Genomic DNA, 22172 nt, shown 5'->3' with positions numbered 1-22172 from the left:
ACAAGTTTACAGTTTAGGGAAGGCCAGGCACTGGATCTGAATCTTTGACTTTTATTTCTCACTCCACAGATGCTGTCTGACCTGCTGCACAACATCCCCTCCTTTCAGAGTATGTAGTTTAAATGCTCAGCCCTTTAAATTCTCTTGCATGGCCACAAACAGAAAGAGGTTAAGCTGAACGTTGGGCATTTGGAAGCTACAACCCTCTTGTATTAAAATTTCAAAAACTACTTCCTTGAACAAGGTTCTGTGGTAGCATGCCTTATTTGCAGCCTCTTTTTCTCATTGTAATCAACATAACCCATGTAAAAACAAACAGCAACCATTTTAAAGCTACTTACCAGATATTGGTGTGCTCCCCTCAGTCATTGTGCATTCCCAGTGCATGGTATTGATACTTTAGGAGTTCTTTGATAAGTGAGGACCATGAGTTGCAACATTATGAAAAGTGGCTTAAAAAGACAATGACCCAGGTATTGTAGTAACTAGACAGTTGATACAATGTGGTGCCCCTACCAGACATCAAGAATCCGTGGGGACAGAACAAGTATCTGCATACCTCCTTAATCCATTCGATTGAAGATGTATCAATAATCCATGCAGGATATCAAACAGGAAGTATCAATTACAAAATTAATTCAACATCAAATCCACTACAGAAATGAGGCAACAAAATGTTAAATTAAAAGAGTAAGACTGAAAGAAATGGGAGAAAATAAATGGATTTAGCATCATTCAAATATTTCCAATTTCATTATTATCTGATGGAATGAGAATTAAAAGTTCATTTTCATTCCATGAGGTATTTGAAATAAATAAGATTTTCCATGTTTTAAAGGGACGATTAGAGTAGAACTATTTCAGTGAACCCGACCTACACTATAAGCTTTGCACAGCAAGTAATGACAATGGAAATTGTTATTGCAGGGAATGGTGAAGCAACGAATTCGGATGCATTCTGGGGGGAAGCTGGATAACATCACGAGGAAGGATGCGGAGTTAAACTGATTGCCAGGTGAAAGAAACTGGGAAGAGTGGGACATAAAAACTGAAGTGGACACATATGTCAAATGGTCTATAACCAAGTATTCCTATGTTACATATAATGCAGGAAATTCAATTTGTTTGAAATTTTAGTCAAATGACAAACTGCTATTTTTGTGCAGCTTTGAGTGGGCATCCTAGTCAACAACTTCCATATTTCCATGTTTAGCTGCAAATGCACACAAGTTGGAGTCCGATTTGCAAACAAATAATGGCAACCACTATGTGCAATGGAAATAATAATGAGGTTCAATCAAATTCCAATATGTTGTAACAAACTGTCAGAAATCTGGGATTAAATATATACTTAAAGTCAAATGGACAGCAATGCAATTCACACTGCAGTGATTCTGGTGTTTGTTTCAACTTTAAAGTAAGATTAGTGTAAGATTTCTTTCCTTTAGTAGTTATGGCAAAGTGTGCACTATACTATACAAATTAAGTACCATAATTCTGGTTGTATAAAAGAATCACAAAGTGCATAGTCTGCGAGCATTTTATGACTTCTTTAAAAAAAACTCTCTAGGTAGTTTTTAACTAATATAAAGCACTATAGAAGATCATCATTTCTAATGATTGGACAGTCTTCAATTGCATCTCCCAAATTCAATATAGTTTTAGTTTGAATGGCAGACAAAATTATTCTATATTTAAATTTCTGAGGTTTCACAGCATCATTCAGCAAGTAATTTCCTATCCTCTGAGAATGTGCTAAATCCTTTCTACCATTTGATTTAGTAAATATTAAAACAAATTCTTATTGAAGGTAAGCAAACCATTCTCCCACAAGTGCCCACACCAGGCCCTAACTCCCAGCCCTGCCGTATTTTCACCATCCCTCCAGAACTACCCCTCTCTGAGGATGAAAGATCAGTCTTCGGCAGAGGCCTCACCTTCATTCCCCTACGCTCTCGGATTAACGAGTTCAACACGTGGCAAGACATCAAACAATTCTTCCACCGCCTTCGCCTCCGCGCCTACTTCTTCAACCAGGATTCTCGCCCACCCTCTGACGACCCCTTCTCCCGCCTCCAACACACCCCATCCACCTGGACACCCCGTGCTGGCCTCTTACCTGCCCTCGATCTCTTCACAGCCAACTGCCGCCGTGACATTAACCACCTCAACCTCTCCACTCCTCTCACCCACTCCAACCTCGGAACGTGCAGCCCTCCACTCCCTCCATTCCAACCCCAACCTATCAAACTAGCAGACAAGGGAGGCGCAGTGGTAGTTTGGCGCACCGATCTTTACACCGCTGAGGTTAAACGCCAGCCTCGCGGACACCTCCTCCTACTGCCCCTTTGACCATGACCCCACCTCCCACCACCAAACCATCATCTCCCAGACCATCCATAACCTCATCTCTTCAGGGGATCCCCCATCCACCGCCTCCAACCTCATAGTCCCACAACCCTGCACCACCCATTTCTACCTCCTGCCCAAAATTCACAAACCTGACTGCCCCGGCCGACTGATTATCTCAGCCTGCTCCTGCCCCACCGAACTCATCTCTGCATACCTCGACACGGTCCTGTCCCCCTTAGTCCAAGAACTCCCCACCTACGTTCGAGACACCACCCACACCCTCCACCTCCATGATTTTCGCTTCCCCGGTCCCCAACGCCTTATCTTCACCATGGACATCCAGTCCCTGTACACCTCCATCCCCCATCACGAAAGACTCAAAGCCCTCCGCTTCTTCCTTTCCCGCTGTACCAACCAGTACCCTTCCACTGACACCCTCCTTCGACTGACTGAACTGGTCCTCACTCTGAACAACTTCTCTTTCCAATCGTCCCACTTCCTCCAAACCAAAGGAGTAGCCATGGGCACATGCATGGGCCCCAGCTATGCCTGACACTTCGTAGGACATGTGGAACAGTCCATCTTCCACAGCTACACTGGCACCACACTCCACCTTTTCCTCCACTACATCAATGACTGTATCGGCGCTGCCTCGTGCTCCCACGAGGAGGTTGAACAGTTCATCCGCTTTACTAACACCTTCCACCACAACCTCAAATTTACCTGGACTGTCTCAGACTCCTCCCTCCCCTTCCTAGACCTCTCCATTTCTAACTCTGGCAACCGAATCAACACAGACATTTACTATAAACCGACTGACTCCCACAGCTACCTAGACTACACCTCCTCCCATCCTGCCCCCTGTAAAAACGCCATCCCATATTCCCAATTCCTTCGTCTCCGCTGCATCTGCTCCCAGGAGGACCAGTTCCAATACCGAACAACCCAGAGAACTCCTTCTTCAAAAACTGCAATTTTCCCCAGACATGGTCGACGAGGCTCTCCACTGTATCTCCTCCACTTCCCGCTCCTCCGCCCTTGAGCTCCGCTCCTCCAATCGCCACCAGGACAGAACCCCACTGGTCCTCACCTACCACGCCACCAACCTCCATATACATCGTATCATCCATCGTCATTTCCACCACCTCCAAACAGACCCCACCACCAGGGATATATTTCCCTCCCCTCCCCTATCAACGACCTGACTCCCTCGTCAGGACCACACCCCCCACCAACCCAACCTCCACTCCCGGGACCTTCCCCTGCAACCGCAAGAAATGCAAAACTTGCGCCCACACCTCCCCCCTTACTTCCCTCCAAGACCCCAAGGGATCCTTCCATATCCACCACAAATTTACCTGCACCTCCACACACATCATTTATTGCATCCGCTGCGCCCGATGTGGCCTCCTCTATATTGGGGAGACAGGCTGCCTACTTGCAGAACGTTTCAGAGAACACCTCTGGGACACCCGGACCAACCAACCCAACCACCCCATGGCTCAACACTTCAACTCCCCCTCCCACTCTACCAAGGACATGCAGGTCCTTGGACTCCTCCATCACCAGACCATAGCAACATGACAGCTGGAGGAAGAGTGCCTCATCTTCCGCCTAGGAACCCTCCAACCACAAGGGATGAACTCAGATTTCTCCAGTTTCCTCATTTCCCATCCCCCCACCTTGTCTCAGTCCCAACCCTCGAACTCAGCAGCACCTTCCTAACCTGCAATCTTCTTCCTGACCTCTCCACCCCCACCCCCACTCCGGCCTATCACCCTCACCTTAACCTCCTTCCACCTGTCGCATTTCCAATGCCCCTCCCCCAAGTCCCTCCTCCCTACCTTTTATCTTAGCCTGCTTGGCACACTTTCCTCATTCCTGAAGAAGGGCTCATGCCCAAAACATCAATTCTCCTGCTCCTTGGATGCTGCCTGACCTGCTGTGCTTTTCCAGCAACACATTTTCAGCTTTGATCTCCAGCATCTGCAGTCCTCACTTTCTCCCATAAGTGATAATATATTTAATGAAGGGGATTATTTTTAGGTAAAATGCACATTTTTAAAGAAATCCTCAATCTCTTAAGTATGTTAAGTACAGCTGTTCTGGCAGCCTTGCAATTTCACTGTAACATTCCCACGACCTCCACGATAAAGATCTCAAGAGAATGGGGGTAGGGATCCGCTGTGGGGAATATGTTGTAAATACATCTTTAGCTATGCTATCACTTTAACTTGGTAACACTGAATTTTCCACTCGCTCTTGTTTGCGGTGACCTGATATAACGAATACCGAATGTATGAAACACTGGAATGTGAATGAACGTGGAATGTGAACGGAGGGGAGAACGAGGCATGTGAAAGTGCACTTCGCTCCTTTGAAGTCGAAATGTCTTCGCTGCTTTCCACGTTGGAATGCAGCAACAGTTTGCAAACTCTCCAGCGACTCGTCCATCGCTTCCGCTGGAGGCTGTGCTGAAACCGTGGGAGAATCGTTCAGAGGACCAACATGGAGACGCAGGGAGCTCCTGTCAACAATTAAAAATGAATGGGGGGGATGGGGAGGGGGTCAATGAAAACACACGCTGCAGCACATCTTGCAGACACAGTCGAGCGCAGTTCAGACTAGGACAGGCTCTCACGTTTGAGGTACACTCTGCTGCCAGGCGCTGGGAAGATGCTGCTGCTGCTGCTGTACCAACTCTTGCTGGGCACCCTGGGGGGTCACTGGGCCGCAGCGTACTCGCACCCGACCCACTGCACCAGCGACGCCTGCTACACGGCGCACATGGTCGCCAAGCCCTTCTGGCGGGCGCTGGACAGCTGCAAGGCCAACGGCGGGAACCTGGCGACGGTCAAGGACGAAGGGGAGGCGAGGCACATCCACCGCCTGCTGGAGTCGAGCCTCGCCGGGTCGCCGGGCGCCCGCCGCAGGCTGTGGCTGGGGCTCCAGCTGCCCCGCCGGCACTGCTACCAGCAGCACAAGCCGCTGAGGGGCTTCCTCTGGACCTCGGGGGGAGAGGAGAGCACCTACTCCAACTGGGCCCGGGAGCCCCTCAGCACATGCACCGCGCACCGCTGCGTCTACCTCGCCGCCTCCTCCTCTCCCAGTCCCGGGGCCTCGGGGATTCGCTTCGCCTGGGCGGACGGCGTGTGCAGCGACCACAGGGTCGACGGCTACCTCTGCAAGTTCAGCTTCCGAGGCATGTGCCGGCCAGTCGAGCTGGCCGGGCCCGGCTCGGTCACCTACACCACTCCGTTCGACGCCAAGAGCGCCACCCTGGCCCTGGTGCCCTTCGGGTCGCTGGCGGCGGTGTCGTGCCAGGGCTCGCGGTCGGACAGCTACACCCTGTGCCAGGAGACCAGCCCCGGCTCGTACGGCTGGTCGCCAGCCGAGCCCGGGCTCTGCGCGCCGCTCTCCGCCTGCGAGGCAGGCAATGGCGGCTGCGCCCAGATCTGCCTCGATGGTTTGGGCGGGAGCGCCACGTGCAGCTGCCGCGACGGTTACGCGCTCGCGGACGACCTCCGCTCGTGCCAGCCCCTGGATCCCTGCCTGGGCCACCCCTGCGAGCAGCTGTGCGTCCCGCGCCCTGGTGGGTTCCAGTGCGCATGCGATGCCGGCTACGCCCTGGCCGGGGACGGGCGCAGTTGCCCGGATGTGGACGAGTGCTCCTCCTGGCCATGTGCCCACCGGTGCCAGAACACGCCGGGTTCCTACCGGTGCCATTGCCAGCCAGGCTACGAGGCCAATGGGCACGCCTGTGTCGACATGGATGAGTGCGCCGGGCAGCCATGCCAGGGGCCTTGTGCCAACATCCAGGGCAGCTTCCGGTGCTTCTGCTGGCCTGGGTACGTCCTGAGCGCTGATGGGTTGTCCTGCACTCTGCGGGATGTAGTCAGCACCCCGCAAGACGTGGTCAGCACCCCGCAAGATGTGGTCAGCACCCAGACTGCCCCAGCTACTGACTGGAATGTGGACGTGGAAACTGGAGCCAGCTGGGGTGCCACCCACGACACGATGCCAACAGCTTTAGGGATCCACTTGGGCACCACTGCAGACATCCAACCAGGTGAAGGAACCACAAGGAGTAGCGCCATCACTACTTTCAGCACCGGGAGCCAGCCACCGGTCATATCGCCCACTGGCAGGGAGCTCCATGGCACGAACAGTGCGCTCGACCCAGTGAGAAATGAAGCGGACAGAGGCTGGCTCCTGGCCTGTGTCCTGGGTTCGCTCTTTGCTGGCCTGCTCCTCCTTTGCATAGTGGCTGTGATTCTGTGTCATCGCCACAGGGCTGCAAAAGGCAAGGCCGATAATGGCAGGCATTTCTCCAGCTGGATCCAAGCCCCAGGGCCACCTCCATTTAGAGCTGACGACAAAGTCACGTCTGCCAACTCTTCCATCAATAACTACATTGAGATGGAGACAGATCAGAACACAATCTAGATCAGAATAAACAGAACTTTTCCTCAAAATCCTTGATATTGACAAAATCCAACAAAAAAATGAAGTTGTTTTAGGTCACATATGACAAAATAAGTTTCTTTGTTTGAGAACCAGATACCATGTGCACTTCTGTTCTTTGATGACAGGACTTTCAGCAATAATCAATTTTCGTTCATTCTGATATGAACTTTACAAAAGCAAACGTCTGCAGATGCTGGAAGTCTGAACTAACACCAAAAAAAGTTGCAAAACTTGCAGATCCAGAAGTAACAATGGAAAAGAGTGAGAAAACAGAGTTAATGTTTCAGGGAAGTGTTCCCAGCATTTTCTCTTCCTGCATAAACTTAGTTGGGCTTTGTTAAAATTTACATTTATTTTCTAAAGCTATCAATAGTGTCAACACAACTGTAAAGTATTATTTGTAGCTATGCACTGTTTTTCTGATATACTGGTACTGAATTGTGACCAAAATTTTAACATGTTACAAGGTAGGTTTTTTTGATACAGGTAACAGGTTATAATAATCTTAGGACAGTACAGGTATTGTCTAATCACCATTATTTAATGATGTATCTTTTTTTGTTTAACTAACCAGCAAATCCTTTTGAATGAAGATAAGTGAAACTTGTTTAAAATTCATTTTGCTGAGCATATGAAATTAAAATATGCTGGATATTAATAAACTAAACATTACTTCCTCAAAATATACAGTAAGGAAAGCAAAGATCATTCTTCATGTTGTCAATTAATAGTACTTTCACCTCTGAGTCTAGCAAGTTCAAAATTCAGCTGTCACTCCAAAAGATTATAATTAAGGCTGACACTTCACAGCAATATTAATAGAACACTGTGCTATTGGAGACACTGTTTTGAAAACACTGTTTTGGAGATGCTTTTAAAATTATTTAATGGCATATAATGAGACTAGTTTGTTACCCACCCCTAATTGTTCTTGAATTAGTGCCTTGTCAGATAGTCTCAGGGGGGCAGTTAAGATTCAACCACATTGCTATATGTCAGCCAGACCAGGTAATGACAGCAGATTTCCTTCCCTGAAGGACATTGGTGAATCAGTGAGTTTTTAAAAACAATTGATAATAGTTTTATGGTCATTGTTACTGAGACTAACTTTCAATTTCAATTTTATCAATTAATTGAATTTGATTTCCACCAGCTGTCATGGTAAGATTTGAACCTGTACCTTCATGGCATTTTCCTGGGCCTTTCCATTACTAGTCCAGTGACATTACTGCAATGTCCATTTAAAATGTGGCCTTGAGTGCTCTCTGGAGTGGAAGTAAAACATTTCATATTATTATTCTCAGGTATACCCGATAAAAAAAAGTTGTCAAAATTGTGTCTCATAAATATAAAACATTGACAACTTAAATTTTATCCAAAGATAGAAAGCAGCAAGTCATGGTGAATGGTTATTTTGCAGATTGCAGAATGGTAGACAGCGGGGTTCCTGAAGGGTCAGTGGTAGGATCACTGCTTTAATTGATACATAAAAATAACTTGAATTTTGGAATGCAGAGCAAAATTTGCCAATGATTCCAAACTTGGAAGAGTGCCAGATAGTGAGAATGAGTGCAACAGGATGTCGAGAGGCTGGCTGAGTGGGCAGGCAAGAGACAGCTATTGTTAAATGCGCAGACATGTGAGGTGATGCATTTTGGAAGAATGGATAGAAAGAGGAAAAAGAGATAGCATCATTCTAAAGGGAAAGAGGGACCTTTAGATTTTTGTAAAGTTTCAAGGCATATTAGAAACTCGCTAGCAAAACATATGAGAATCTTAAACTTTATAAGTAAAGGTACTGAGTACAGAAGTAAGGGAGTTATGCTGAACAATGTAAAGTAATGGTTAGATCGCAGTTGCATCCAATTTTGGACAACACATTTGGGAAAGATGTCAGGGTGCTTGAATGAATGCAAATGGGATTTATCAGAATGGCTGCAGCAATGAAAGAATTTAGCTATAAGACCAGTTGGAGAAACTGGGGTTGTCCTCATTGGAGCAAAGCAGATGCAGTGGAAATTTGATACAGGTACACAAGATTGTGACGTGTGAATAATGTAATATAAAACAGTTCTCATTAGTAGATACTACAGCACTAAGTGCACAGATTTAAGGTTAGGACAAGAAAGGCAGGTGGCAGGTGAAAGGAAGAGTTTACACCAAGCAGTATGATGTAGAACTTACTACCTTCAAGGGTAATGGAGACAGAGACTACCAATTCTTTCATAGGCAATTTGGACTGATACTTGAATAAAATAATCATGAAGGGCTATATAGACAGAGCAAGGCAAGGAGATTGATTTTGTCCAGAGAAAGCAGGCATGGACTTGATGAACTGAATGTCCTCCTTCTACGCCAGTAGTAACTCCTTGGCTCTGGATCTAGGATTGTGTGCCTTGAAAAGATAGATAATTGCCCAGCATCCTACCAATACTCATCCCTCAAGTGGCTACTTATTGTCACATTGCCATTTGTGGAAGCTGGTATGTGCAAATGGCTGCCATGTTTCCCAGTTACTATGTCTCAAAAGCAATTTATTGGCTGTGAAGCAGTTTGCAATGTCTACCGATTGTGAAAGATGTTCAACAAATATTGTTTTTTTATTTCTCCTTGACTATCTCAAATGGACCTTTGAAATCTTCACAAAACTGTGCATCTGCACTAATCAAATGCATGAAGAAAAGTTCTACATGAAAGACTCCAAGCTACCTTTGAAAACAATTGACTAACACAAAAGGTTAATATTAGAATTGGGAAGTGGTACTAATATGGGTACTCAAGGGACCAGTTTGGGATCCAAAGCATATCAAGTTGATAATTTGCATTTGTACTTTCCTGGGCCATTCTCTCATTTTCTTCCATTGTAATTTTTGTAGTTAATGAATAGAAACACCAGAGACTTGGCTTAACTTGATGTTTATGTAATTTCTTAGAAGGCAGGTTTTATAGATCTCTGTCAAAGTCTTGGTCAATTAGGGAGCCCCCAAAGAAATTCAATCTGTTGGTTTCAGAAGCTTAAAATTAAACTTGTTTTGGGAAATTAATCAAATTTATCAATGCTGCTAAATCAGGTGTTGGAATTAAATAGGCAATGGAATTACTGAGTTTGTGGGGAGAACAATAACAATTGAACAATAGACAATTACTTAAAACAAAATTCAAGATAAACAAATCCATAAACTGCAGAATCTGACTGTGCCTATAAATGGTGCTTAAAGAGCTGTGATTAGAATTTTACACTTAAAGATCCTAAGCTCTTACCAGTTTGGGATCCACAGCACATCACATTGATAATTTGCATTGTACTTTCCTGAGCCATTCTCTTCAATTTCAACCTATTAATAATACAACAATCTCAAAACTCCTGCTCCATGTTCTTCCAAAGAGAAAACGTGGAACTTAAAATGTTAAATAATAACTCAGTTATAGTAATTTCTTTCAGGCTTTAAATCCTTCAAATATCTTGCAGTCAATGAAACTATGCAGTACTAGAGTGCAATTTCAATTCTGCGCTGCTGGCAAAAGCTCTGGCTGCTGGTAGTTCCTCTTAGAAATTTGGGTATACCTTGTCCATGATTCTGACTGCTTCATATCCCTGAACTGTTACACACTACCAATTGGTTTCAGAATATTTCCCATTAGAAGCCACCCTACATACATTTGCAATGGTATCAGACTTGGATTATCTTAAGTAATAGTTTTAAAACTCCAACAGACATATTTGGAAAGCTGGAAGATTTATTTATGTTGTTTAATTGCGTACTTGTGAACTGTACTAATTCAATTGACTTACAAATGTTGATTAGATTAGTAGCAGTATAAATGTTTGCACTTAATGCAAATGTTATAATAGCCTGTTACACAAACATACTACTGTGTTACTGTCATATTTAAAACCTGTTTTATAAAATGTATGATATCTTAAAATATTACCTTTTTCTTTTCTGTTACTTCTTCTTGCCATCTCTTTGATGCTTGTTCCATTTTCATCAGAGGTGAATTGACACAAACTCCTAAAGTCAATTGGCCAAATGTTGGATGATTCAAAAGCAAGTTGAGTTAGACCCTTCAGTTTTACCCTGTGTTACACCTGATGTGCCTTGAGCTTGTTTGAACCCACTGTCAGGGAGCCTTGGGCAACACAATATTGGGGAAGTGCCATCAGAATGCATAGCATCCTGGCATTTTGAGTATCTGTGCTCTCTGGGCATATGGATAAGGAAAATTGAGCCAAACATCCTCCCAAGTAAACACCATTATTTGCATGTGTGTAATTTCACCAGGGCTATTATGGAAGAAAAGAGGGGAAAGGAAATCAGCATGCATTCCCCAAAATTTGGATCACAGCAGTTTGAGCACTCTAAAATGTTGGCTTTGCATCGTAGCTGTCTGCAATGCAGTCCACAGTGGTATAAACTTGTCTTGACAAACTGCTGGCAGTAATTCAGGACAACGGAGTCATATCTGTTATATATCGGTCAATATTATTGATAGTTAAAATGTTTTCACATGTAAGTGTCAAAAGGGTTGTCAGTGATGTGTTAGTTGTTTTTAAAAATCTACGTGTACCGAATCTGTTTCTGTTTGTTACATGTATTTACCATGATTTCAAACAACAAATGAAAATAATAAAAACAAAAAAAAAATCACTAGGTTGATTTTATGAAATTATGTTCCCACTGAAGCAAACTGGCTCAGTCTTGATGGAGGATAAAGATGTAATGTGATAATACAGACCAAATGTAACAAGTAGGGTTCCTGGTTTTGTGCTGAGTCAACTTATCTCGACTGAGGCAAAAGTCGTGGTGTGACAATTATCATGAACAGATGCGATCTCAATGATTTTTTAAAACCTTGTGCAGACCTATATGAATTTGTTTTGAACTCATAAACAATGATTAAGGAAAAGGCACTCTGTACAACAGCAACAATGTTGCATCTGCGAGAGGTATGAAGGTCGGATGGAGTCATTCAATCTGGAGAACTGGACAGGTTTGGCCAAGTCACCTGGCTCAGTTTGTGAATGGGATAAATCTATTGCATTGTTGAATTTGGAGAGAAATTGAACCTTCTAAAGACCAATAACCCAATGTTCTCGCTCGGTTTCTTCACGTACCCTCTTAGCAAAGTGTCTGAGATGATAGGCGACCAGAAGTCATCTTTATTCGTGATGGAGGATTCCAAGAGAGGATTTGGTGGAATTTACCCCACCATCTGGAACAAAAGGAATTTAGCCAGCTGCAACTTTTCCAGGAAGACACCACAGTGCCAGCATCGTGTGTGTGTGCAGAATACTTCAGAAGCAGAAGACCATTTGGGACAATTTACGATTTATCCATTTTTATACTATACTACCTGACCAAAGTATTTTAAATTTAACCCTGTGGGATTTTCATTCTTTTTGTTTCTTTTCAAATGTGATTTTTTTGAGAACGGTAGATATGACTTCTGTATCTTTGAAGAAGTTTGCTTTTGATAATTAAATCAGTTATTTGTGGTTGACAAAAAGCTGGCTGACTTGTTCTTAATGCTAAACCTGCACAACATGAGAACTGTAAAACTGACCATATCATCAGCTAGGTTAAACTTTACAAATTTTAAAACTTTAACCAGCAGAGGAGTGGGATAGAAAAATAAGTTGTGCAGCCCTCCAAAGTGAGTCATAACGAAACACTTGTGAACAACCTGAATGAGGGATGAGAGAAAAAATGAGCATTAGTTTATATCTCCCATTCTTGATAGATAACCAATGAATTGTATTGTAAAGCGTATGTCTAATAGTGCAGGATGAGGACAGGATTTGATTTGCAAGGATCCCATCCATAAGAGAAAGTGAGGATTGCAGATGGTGGAGAGTCAGAGTTGAAAAGTGTGGTGCTGGAAAAGCACAGCAGGTTAGGCAGCACCTGAGGAGCAGGAGAGTTGGCGTTTTGGGCAGAGACGTGAAGGGCTTATGCCTGAAACATAGGTTCTTCTCATTGAATGCTGCCTGAGCTGCTGTGCTTTGCCAGCACCACACTTTTCGACTCAAGGATGCCATCCATAATTGGTTGCTGACAAATTTCACTGCTGATGTTCATACCTGAAGGAGGGCTGAAGCCTGTGAATAGGGGGTTCCCAATGTCTGACTTACAAGCGCTCATACTTCAGATTGTGAACCCATACAGGGGTGTAATTTTAAAGACTCAACATATGAACATTTCCTGTACTTTTGATCAGCTGTTATATATTGTCCTGAATGGTGTTTCGACTTACAAACAAATCAATTTGCGAACAGCCTCCCCGTCAGAACGCGTTCACCACCTGGAGACTGCCTGTTACCTAACTTGGCAATATGTTAGTCTCTTCGAGAAAGAAGGAGGAGAGTAAGGGGAGGAAACAAAATGAGGAAAGAGCTAGAGAAACAGTTTGCCATTGGGTGATGAAATAACTCCACAGAGGCTAGTATCCTGTCACCAAGTCAGCCAGTATTTACACCTGAATAGTACTTGAAACTGGTCCAACTTCCTCAGAGCCAGCTGTCAGAGTGAACCTGTGATACTCCTGTTTATTTATTTTTTCTTATGATCTTATGGACAATTGCAAGTGAATCTTCTGTTTTTTCTTCCATACACTGACTGTCACCCAGACGGCACAGAGTCAGCTTCCTAAACTGAGGAGATTCTAAATCTCCTGGTTTAAAAAAATTATTATACAGTACAAAATACAGTTATCAATAAACAGAAAGCAGCAGTTCACAAAAAAAAACACTTTCGTATAGGGGAAAGTGCAGCAAAGCCAAACCCCAAACGCCATCGTTCAACCAGTTTTCAGGGAGATGAGGACAAACCTCAAATCTCACTTCCATTCATCACAAAGATAACAATAATAAACACAGACAAGATAGTGCAATCAAATCAGAAACAGTGTATAGAACACAGACTCAATATAGCTATAAATAAAAGACACCTGACACCATCCACACTACGTACTGGTCAGACCGTCCTTGGCTAGCCTTCCTGTCTCTGGCCGCCCCGCGCACTGACTGACCCTTCCCAGGCCTGTTTTCCTTCAGGCTAGACATCGACCAGCCAGCCCCCAGTAGTCCGGCATACTGACTGGACTATCCCGGGCCACTTGCAAACAAGCTGGTTGTTGGCCTTCCGGTCTCTGGCACCCTGCGTATTGACTGACATTAGTGCAATGCTGGAAAAACACAGCAGGGTCAGGCAGCATTCGAGGAGCAGGAAAATTGACATTTTGGGCAAAAGCCCTTCATTCCTGCACCACACCCTCGAACCTAATCTGCAGTCCTCATTATCGCCTATTGACTGACCCTCCCCAGCCCACTTTCCTCTGGGACGGACGTCAGCCACCAGCCACCAGGTCATCCCGTGTACTCACCAAACCACCCCCGACCTGCTTTCCTACAGTCGGGCTGTCGGCCTTCCAGCACACGGCCGTCCCACATACTGACTCATCCTTTCTCCTGGCCAGTGTTCGTATAGACTGGCCATTGGCTGTCCAGCTCCCAGCCTCCCTGCATACTGACCGGTCCTCCTCCAGTCGGCCTTCCTCTGGGCTGCCGTCAGCCACCTGGCTCAGCCTCCCTGCGTACTGACCGGCTTGACCCATACCAGCTTTCCTGCGGGGACGTTCTCAGTTGCCTGGCCCCACCCACCCTGCATACGGACAGGCTCCTCCCAGCTGACTTTCCTTCAGGCCGGTCATCAACCCTACGGCCCCCAGCCAGCCCGTGTACTGACTACCGTTCCTTGACCAGCTTTCCTACAAGCACGCTGTCAGCTGCCTAGCCCCCAGCCATCCTACGTACTAACAGACACCTCTCCCATCCCAGCCTGCTTTCCCACAGGCTGGTCATTGACCCTCCAGCTCTTGGCCACCCCACGTACTGACTACCCCACTCTGGCCCACACTCAAACACAATTAATTACTAAACCCACATACAGTAACAGAATTCACAAAATCCTCAATACTGTTGCAAGTACAAAGACAGAGTCCATGCCTGACGGCAGAGCCTATGCTCGAACTCCAGGCTGTAGCAAATGCTCACCTCCCAGCACACACACAGGTGTTCAGTCTCCATAGCGGTCTGACCCTTCCAGGTAGAACCAGGCCCACTCTCAGGAACACAGTACATTGTGAAGCTGCAGTTAACTCACAAGGGTTTGGTCCAGTCTCAAAGGCTGAGTCCACTTCTGAAGGCAGAGTCAATGCCACACACACAGGTGTTCAGTCTTCACAGAGGCTTGGTCCATCAAAAGGATCAGGTCTACTCACAGGAACACAGAACGTTGTAAAGGTGCAGTTAACTCACAGGAGTTTGGTCTGCTCCAGGATGCAGAGTCCATTCCAGGATGCAGCAATTGCTTACCTCCCAGCATAGACACAGGTGTTCAGTCTTTACAGAGGTCTAGTCACCCACAAAGGGTCAGGCCGACCTATACAGGAACAGCTCAATTGGAAAGATGTATTTTCTCACAAGGGCTCAGTCCAAACACCAAAAAAAAGTGAGAACACATTCAAAAGAAAGAAAATCAGAACACAAGGAACAAGCCCTGTCACAAAATCAACATAGTCCTTTTCTCAAAGTAAAAGAGAAAAGTATAACACACAGGCTGTGCCCAGCCAGTGAAACAACAGTTTCAACCCTAATAAGGGTTGAAATACACCTGAAACACATTGACTGGGTAAATCAGGCAGTTTAGAAATCAGTCCTCAATAAAAAAGGAATACCAGTTAACAAACTAGCTAAACCTGGGCATGGCCAAACTGGCCATAAATAGGTCCAGGCAGCGGACCATGGAGGGGGTCGATATAGCTGATTGTTTCTTCTGTGGCTACATCCGAGCCCCGGTATCTACTCACATCCTTGAGCAGTTCACGGAGAGGTGGGCACTGCAGGGAGTGGAGTGCTTTATTTCCCCCTCCAACTCCATTTTGATTTAATCCCTACCCTCCCCTTCACTTTTTTGATCACGCAACATTGCCCTTTGATTAGAAGGGCATTGCTTGTCACTGGCCACTCGGGTGTTTTGCCTTTCTTCCTGGTGGTGCAAAATGAATAAAAGTTTATACACCTGAAAAAAAGGAAAAAAAGGAATACCAGTTAACAAAACTGGCTTTGTAAACCAGCCATTTTAAGAATCAGGTTCTCCCAAAAAAAGCAGAAACGATCAGCAGCAGTAACACCCTAACTGTGGCCCAGCCAACATAGAGTCAGTCCTGTAGAACATAGAACATAGAACATAGAACAATACAGCACAGAACAGGCCCTTCGGCCCACGATGTTGTGCCGAACTTCTATCCTAGATTAAGCACCCATCCATGTACCTATCCAAATGCCACTTAAAGGTCGCCAATGAATCTGACTCTACCACTCCCACGGGCAGCGCATTCCATGCCCCCACCACTCTCTGGGTAAAGAACCCACCCCTGACATCTCCCCTATACCTTCCACCCTTCACCTTAAATTTATGTCCCCTTGTAACACTCTGTTGTACCCGGGGAAAAAGTTTCTGACTGTCTACTCTATCTATTCCTCTGATCATCTTATAAACCTCTATCAAGTCACCCCTCATCCTTCGCCGTTCCAACGAGAAAAGGCCGAGAACTCTCAACCTATCCTCGTACGACCTACTCTCCATTCCAGGCAACATCCTGGTAAATCTTCTCTGCACCCTCTCCAAAGCTTCCACATCTTTCCTAAAGTGAGGCGACCAGAACTGCACACAGTACTCCAAATGTGGCCTAACCAAAGTCCTGTACAGCTGCAACATCACCTCACGACTCTTGAATTCAATCCCTCTGCTAATGAACGATAATACTCCATAGGCCTTCTTACAAACTCTATCCACCTGAGTGGCAACCTTCAAAGATCTATGTACATAGACCCCAAGATCCCTCTGTTCCTCCACCTGACCAAGAACCCTACCATTAACCCTGTATTCCGCATTCTTATTTGTTCTTCCAAAATGGACAACCTCACACTTGGCAGGGTTGAACTCCATCTGCCACTCCTCAGCCCAGCTCTGCATCATATCTAAGTCCCTCTGCAGCCGACAACAGCCCTCCTCACTGTCCACAACTCCACCTATCTTTGTATCATCTGCAAATTTACTGACCCACCCTTCGACTCCCTCATCTAAGTCATTAATAAAAATTACAAACAGCAGAGGACCCAGAACTGATCCCTGCGGAACTCCACTTGTAACTGGACTCCATGCTGAATATTTACCATCTACCACCACTCTCTGACTTCGACCGGTTAGCCAGTTTTCTATCCAATTGGCCAAATTTCCCTCTATCCCATGCCTCCTGACTTTCCGCATAAGCCTACCATGGGGAACCTTATCAAATGCCTTACTAAAATCCATGTACACTACATCCACTGCTCTACCCTCATCCACATGCTTGGTCACCTCCTCGAAGAATTCAATAAGCCTTGTAAGGCAAGACCTACCCTTCACAAATCCGTGCTGGCTGTCCCTAATCAAGCAGTGTCTTTCCAGATACTCGTAAATCCTATCCCTCAGTACCCTTTCCATTACTTTGCCTACCACAGAAGTAAGACTAACTGGCCTGTAATTCCCGGGGTTATCCCTATTCCCTTTTTTGAACAGGGGCACAACATTCGCTACTCTCCAGTCCCCTGGTACCACCCCAGTTGCCAGTGAAGACGAGAAGATCATTGCCAACGGTACTGCAATTTCCTCTCTTGCTTCCCACATAATCCTAGGATATATCCCGTCAGGCCTAGGGGACTTGTCTATCCTCAAGTTGTTCAAAATGTCCAACACATCTTCCTTCCTAACAGGTATCTCTTCTAGCTTATCAGTCCGTTTCACACTCTCCTCTTCAACAATACGGTCCCTCTCGTTCGTAAATACTGAAGAGAAGTACTTGTTCAAGACCTCTCCTATCTCTTCCGACTCAATACACAGTCTCCCACCACTGTCCTTGATCGGACCTACCCTCGTTCTCGTCATTCTCAGGTTTCTCACATACGCATAGAATGCCTTGGGGTTATCCTTGATCCTATCTGCCAGGGATTTTTCATGCCCTCTCTTAGCTCTCCTAATCCCTTTCTTCAGGTCCCTTCTGGCTATCCTGTATCCCTCCACTGCTCTGTCTGAACCTTGTTTCCTCAACCTTATGTAAGCCTCCTTCTTCCTCTTTACTAGACATTCAACCTCCCTCGTCAACCAAGGCTCCCTCACACGACCATTTCTTTCCTGCCTGATCGGTACATACATATCAAGGACACGTCGTATCTGCTCCTTGAAAAAGTTCCACATTTCCACCACATCCTTCCCTGACAGCCTATGCTCCCAACGTATGCTCCTCAAATCCTGTCTTACAGCATCGTAATTTCCCTTCCCCCAATTGTAAAAACTTCCTTGTTGTGCGCACCTATCTCTCTCCATAACCAAGGTGAAAGTCACAGAATTGTGGTCGCCATCACCAAAATGTTCACCCACTAACAAGCCCACCACTTGTCCCGGTTCATTACTGAGTACCAAATCCAATATGGCCTCCCCTCTGGTTGGACAATCTACATACTGCGTTAGAAAAGCTTCCTGGACACACTGCACAAACACCGCCCCATCCAATCTACTTGATCTAAAGAGCTTCCAATCAATATTTGGGAAGTTGAAGTCGCCCATGACTACGACCCTGTGGCTTCTGCACCTTTCCAAAATCTGTTTCCCAATCTGTTTCTCCACATCTCTGCTGCTATTGGGGGGCCTATAATAAACACCCAACAAGGTGACTGCACCTTTCCTATTTCTGACTTCAGCCCATACTACCTCCAGAGGCAGATCCCCCTCAAACTTCCTTTCTGCAGCCGTTATACCATTTCTAATTAGCAATGCCACCCCCCCTCCTTTTTTACCACCCTCCCTAATCTTACTGAAACATCTGTAACCAGGAACCTCCAACAGCCATTCCTGTCCCTCATCTATCCATGTTTCCGTGATGGCCACAACATCGTAGTCCCAGGTACCGATCCACGCCTTAAGTTCACCCACCTTATTTCGGATACTCCTTGCATTGAAGTATACGCACTTGAGCCCATCTCTGTGTCCGCAAGTAGTCCCTGTCAGTGCTACCTTCTCCACAGACTCCCTACAGTCTTGGACATCCTGACACACAGCTAGCTTACTTGCTGGACTACAAGGCCGGATCCCATCCCCCTGCCAAATTAGTTTAAACCCCCCCGAAGAGTGCTAGCAAACCTACCCCCCAGGATATTGGTGCCCTTCTGGTTCAGGTGCAACCTGTCCTGTTTATACAGGTCCCACCTTCCCCAGAATGCAGTCCAATTGTCCAAATATCTGAAGCCCTCCCTCCTACACCATCCTTGCAGCCACGTGTTCAACTGCACTCTCTGCCTATTCTTTGCCTCTCTGTCACGTGGCACCGGCAACAACCCAGAGATGACGACTCTGTCTGTCCTAGCTTTTAGCTTCCAGCCTAACTCCTTGAGCTCTTGAATGACCTCCCCACCCCTCTTCCTACCTATGTCGTTGGTGCCAATGTGTACCACGACTTCTGGCTGCACACCCTCCCCCTTAAGGATTCTGAAGACACGGTCCGAGACGTCTCGGACCCTAGCACCCGGGAGGCAACAAACCATCCGAGAGTCTCGCCCATGTCCACAGAACCGCCTGTCCGTCCCTCTAACTAGAGAGTCCCCTATAACTAGCGCTCTCCTCTTCTCCCCCTTTCCCTTCTGAATCTCAGAGCCACAGACCCCTTCACTGCAGCTTACACCTGCAAGGCTGTCCCCCCCAACAGTTTCCAAAGCTGCATACTTATTTTTTAGGGGAACGACCACAGGGGAACCCTGCACTGCCTGCTTCTTCCCCTTCCCACCTCTAACTGTTACCCAGCTACCTCTGTTCTCCGGCGTAACTATGTCCCTGTAGCTTCTATCGATCACCCTCTCAGCCTCTCGAATAATCCTCAGCTCATCCAGCTCCAGTTCCAGTTCCCTAACTCGTTCGGTGAGGATCAGGATCTGACTGCATTTCCTGCACACGAAGTCGGCAGGAGTATCGGTGGTCACCCCTACCTCAAACATCCTGCAGGAGGAACATTCCACCGCCTGCGCTGCCATGACTGTACACTGTCTCCAAAAACAAGAACACTGAGTCAATAACCTGTGGACTTTAAAGTTAGGTTAGAGGAGGAGGGTGGGAGGGAGGCCCTACGGAAGTAGGACCTGGGGTCTAGAACACACCCACTTAAATACTAATCACTTGCCTTCCCGCCCAGCTATGCGCTCCAACCTCACTTCCGCTGCCCGCTACAGGTAAGTAATTTTGAAACAAACTGTCTTACCTTAGCTGTAGTCTCCCGGGTTCGTTTTTCCTCGGCCGCTGCTCCCACTCAAAAACCTGAGGAGATTCTAAATCTCCTTATAACAGTTAACATTAACAGCTGTGTGCAGAGAAACAGCAATTTACAAGGAAGAAGTGCAGCAAAGCCAGGCCCCAAACCCTACCATTCAATCAATTTTCAGGGAAATTAGGACAAATCTCAAATCCCACTTTGTCTCCACAAAACAGTAACAGAAACAGCAGGGGGCCTTTGCAGATCTGATAAAGCGAAACCCTGAGCTGAGACAGGGTTGATTGTAGTGAGAGAAAATGGTGGAGCATGGCTGCAAGTAAAGAGCTGAGGATCCATATGGAGAACCATTGCTGGAGGCTTTGGACTTGCTGTAGGTGGCGGTAATCACTATCTGGTCCGAATTGAGATGGTCTGAATGTTTCATAGGGGATAAGCCAACTCGGTAGACAGGTGCTGAGGAAGGAGACATGGCTGGAATAGCGGGATCTTTTCAGGATGCAGTTGAAGAGCTTCAGGATGAAGGAAATGACCAGGGAATTGCAGTGAGAGAGAGAGAGAGAGAGAGAGAGACCCCCTCAGATCTTTGTGGAGGGAGGAGGAAAACGTCTAGGTTGACATCCTTAGTAGAGGCTTCACAGTTTGGATTTCAGCAACTTGAGATGCTGGAAAGTCAGAGTGGATAAAGAGTGGAGCTGGAATAAGCACAGCAGGACAAGCAGCATGCGGTGAGAAGGAGAGTCAACATTTCAGGTTGGAACCTTTCATCAGGAGTTTAAAGCTGCCTTCAAAGTTTGGATTGCATTTTCCAGACCATTGGCCGATGGATGATATGAATCTGTCCTGATATGTTGAATGCCTTTCGACTTTAGGAAGTATTTGAATTCACTGCTGGTAAATGATGGCCTGTTGCCTGTGACCAACATTCTGGGAGCCTGTGTATTGCAAAAGATGCTTGCAGGTTTTCTATCATCGTCCCATGTTTGATGAATGAATGATGTGTACATCTAACCTCTTTGAGTGGGCGTCCACATTGTCTAAGTGCAATGAGCCCATGAAATGACTGGCATGGTCGATATGTAATTGAGTCCAGGGTTAGCCCAGCCATACTCACAAATGTAGGGAGCGAGTGGTGGTAATTTTTATCCTTGTTGGCACTTTGAGCACTGACCTACCAGTGTGGCTATGTCTGCATTTAATCCTGGCTATCAGACATTACGTCTTGCTAACATCTTCATTCTGGAGACCCCTGGATGACTTTGGCAGAATTCAGCCAAAGTCTGGTGGCAACCTTTGCTCAGGACTATCATTCTTGCTCCCCATTATAAAAAGCCATACTCTGTGGTGATCTGTTCTCACCTGGTCCCGAAAGATTTCAACTCTGGGTGTAATAGCCCTTTTGTTTCCCCCATCACCCACCAGCTGTTTTAGTCTTGTTAGGACTGGATCTTTTTGCATCCACAGTTTGATATTGTCAGCGGGACTACAACAGTGTCTAGAAAGTTGAAAACCAGAATGGACTTTTCCTGTGGCAGCACCACTAGTGGCGTATTGGCCAGTAGGAGATGGCTCAAAGTAATCACATTTGCTACTTGGCCTCCCGGATGGTGTTCTAATTTGTAATTGAAAGTACTTGGAATGAGAGGCCCAACTGAATTTGACCTGAAGCTATGGGTGGCATGGCCATGTCCTCTTTGAGTAGCTCTAGCAGGAGTTTGCGGTCTGTTACTATTACAAATTTACATCTGTAAAGGTACTTGTGGAACCTTCTCACATCAAGTAAAGCCACCAAACCTTCTTTCTCTTTCTGGGTATATTTGTGCTTTGCATCAGCCAAATTCCAGGAAGCATACGCTATTGGGTATTCTTCTCCAATGGGCTATCCATGAGCCAACATTAGCCCGATACTATACGGGGAGAGATTGCATGTCATCACCAGATCTTGCTTCGGATCAGAATGTGCCAACACATTAGATGATGGTAGCTGCTTCTTCACT

At 46.0% G+C, this 22172-nt stretch overlaps 1 protein-coding gene across 1 annotated transcript in view; it reads left to right on the top strand.

The window, feature by feature from the left end:
- Positions 1-4938: 4938 nt before the first annotated feature.
- The window catches only part of LOC140483400 (uncharacterized), a 40436-nt gene continuing 23202 nt past the window's right edge, over positions 4939-22172 (top strand). Inside the window, exon 1 of the mRNA XM_072581650.1 lies at positions 4939-6792. Coding sequence (XP_072437751.1) covers positions 5029-6792 — 1764 coding nt within the window. The 5' untranslated portion in view covers positions 4939-5028. The remainder of the gene's footprint in view (positions 6793-22172) is intronic.

The sequence above is a fragment of the Chiloscyllium punctatum genome, chromosome 11 (genome assembly GCF_047496795.1).
Source record: "Chiloscyllium punctatum isolate Juve2018m chromosome 11, sChiPun1.3, whole genome shotgun sequence".
NCBI classification, from domain to species: Eukaryota; Metazoa; Chordata; class Chondrichthyes; order Orectolobiformes; family Hemiscylliidae; genus Chiloscyllium; species Chiloscyllium punctatum.
Note: the sequence above shows the minus strand (reverse complement) of the source record. Positions and strands in the feature narration are given on the sequence as shown.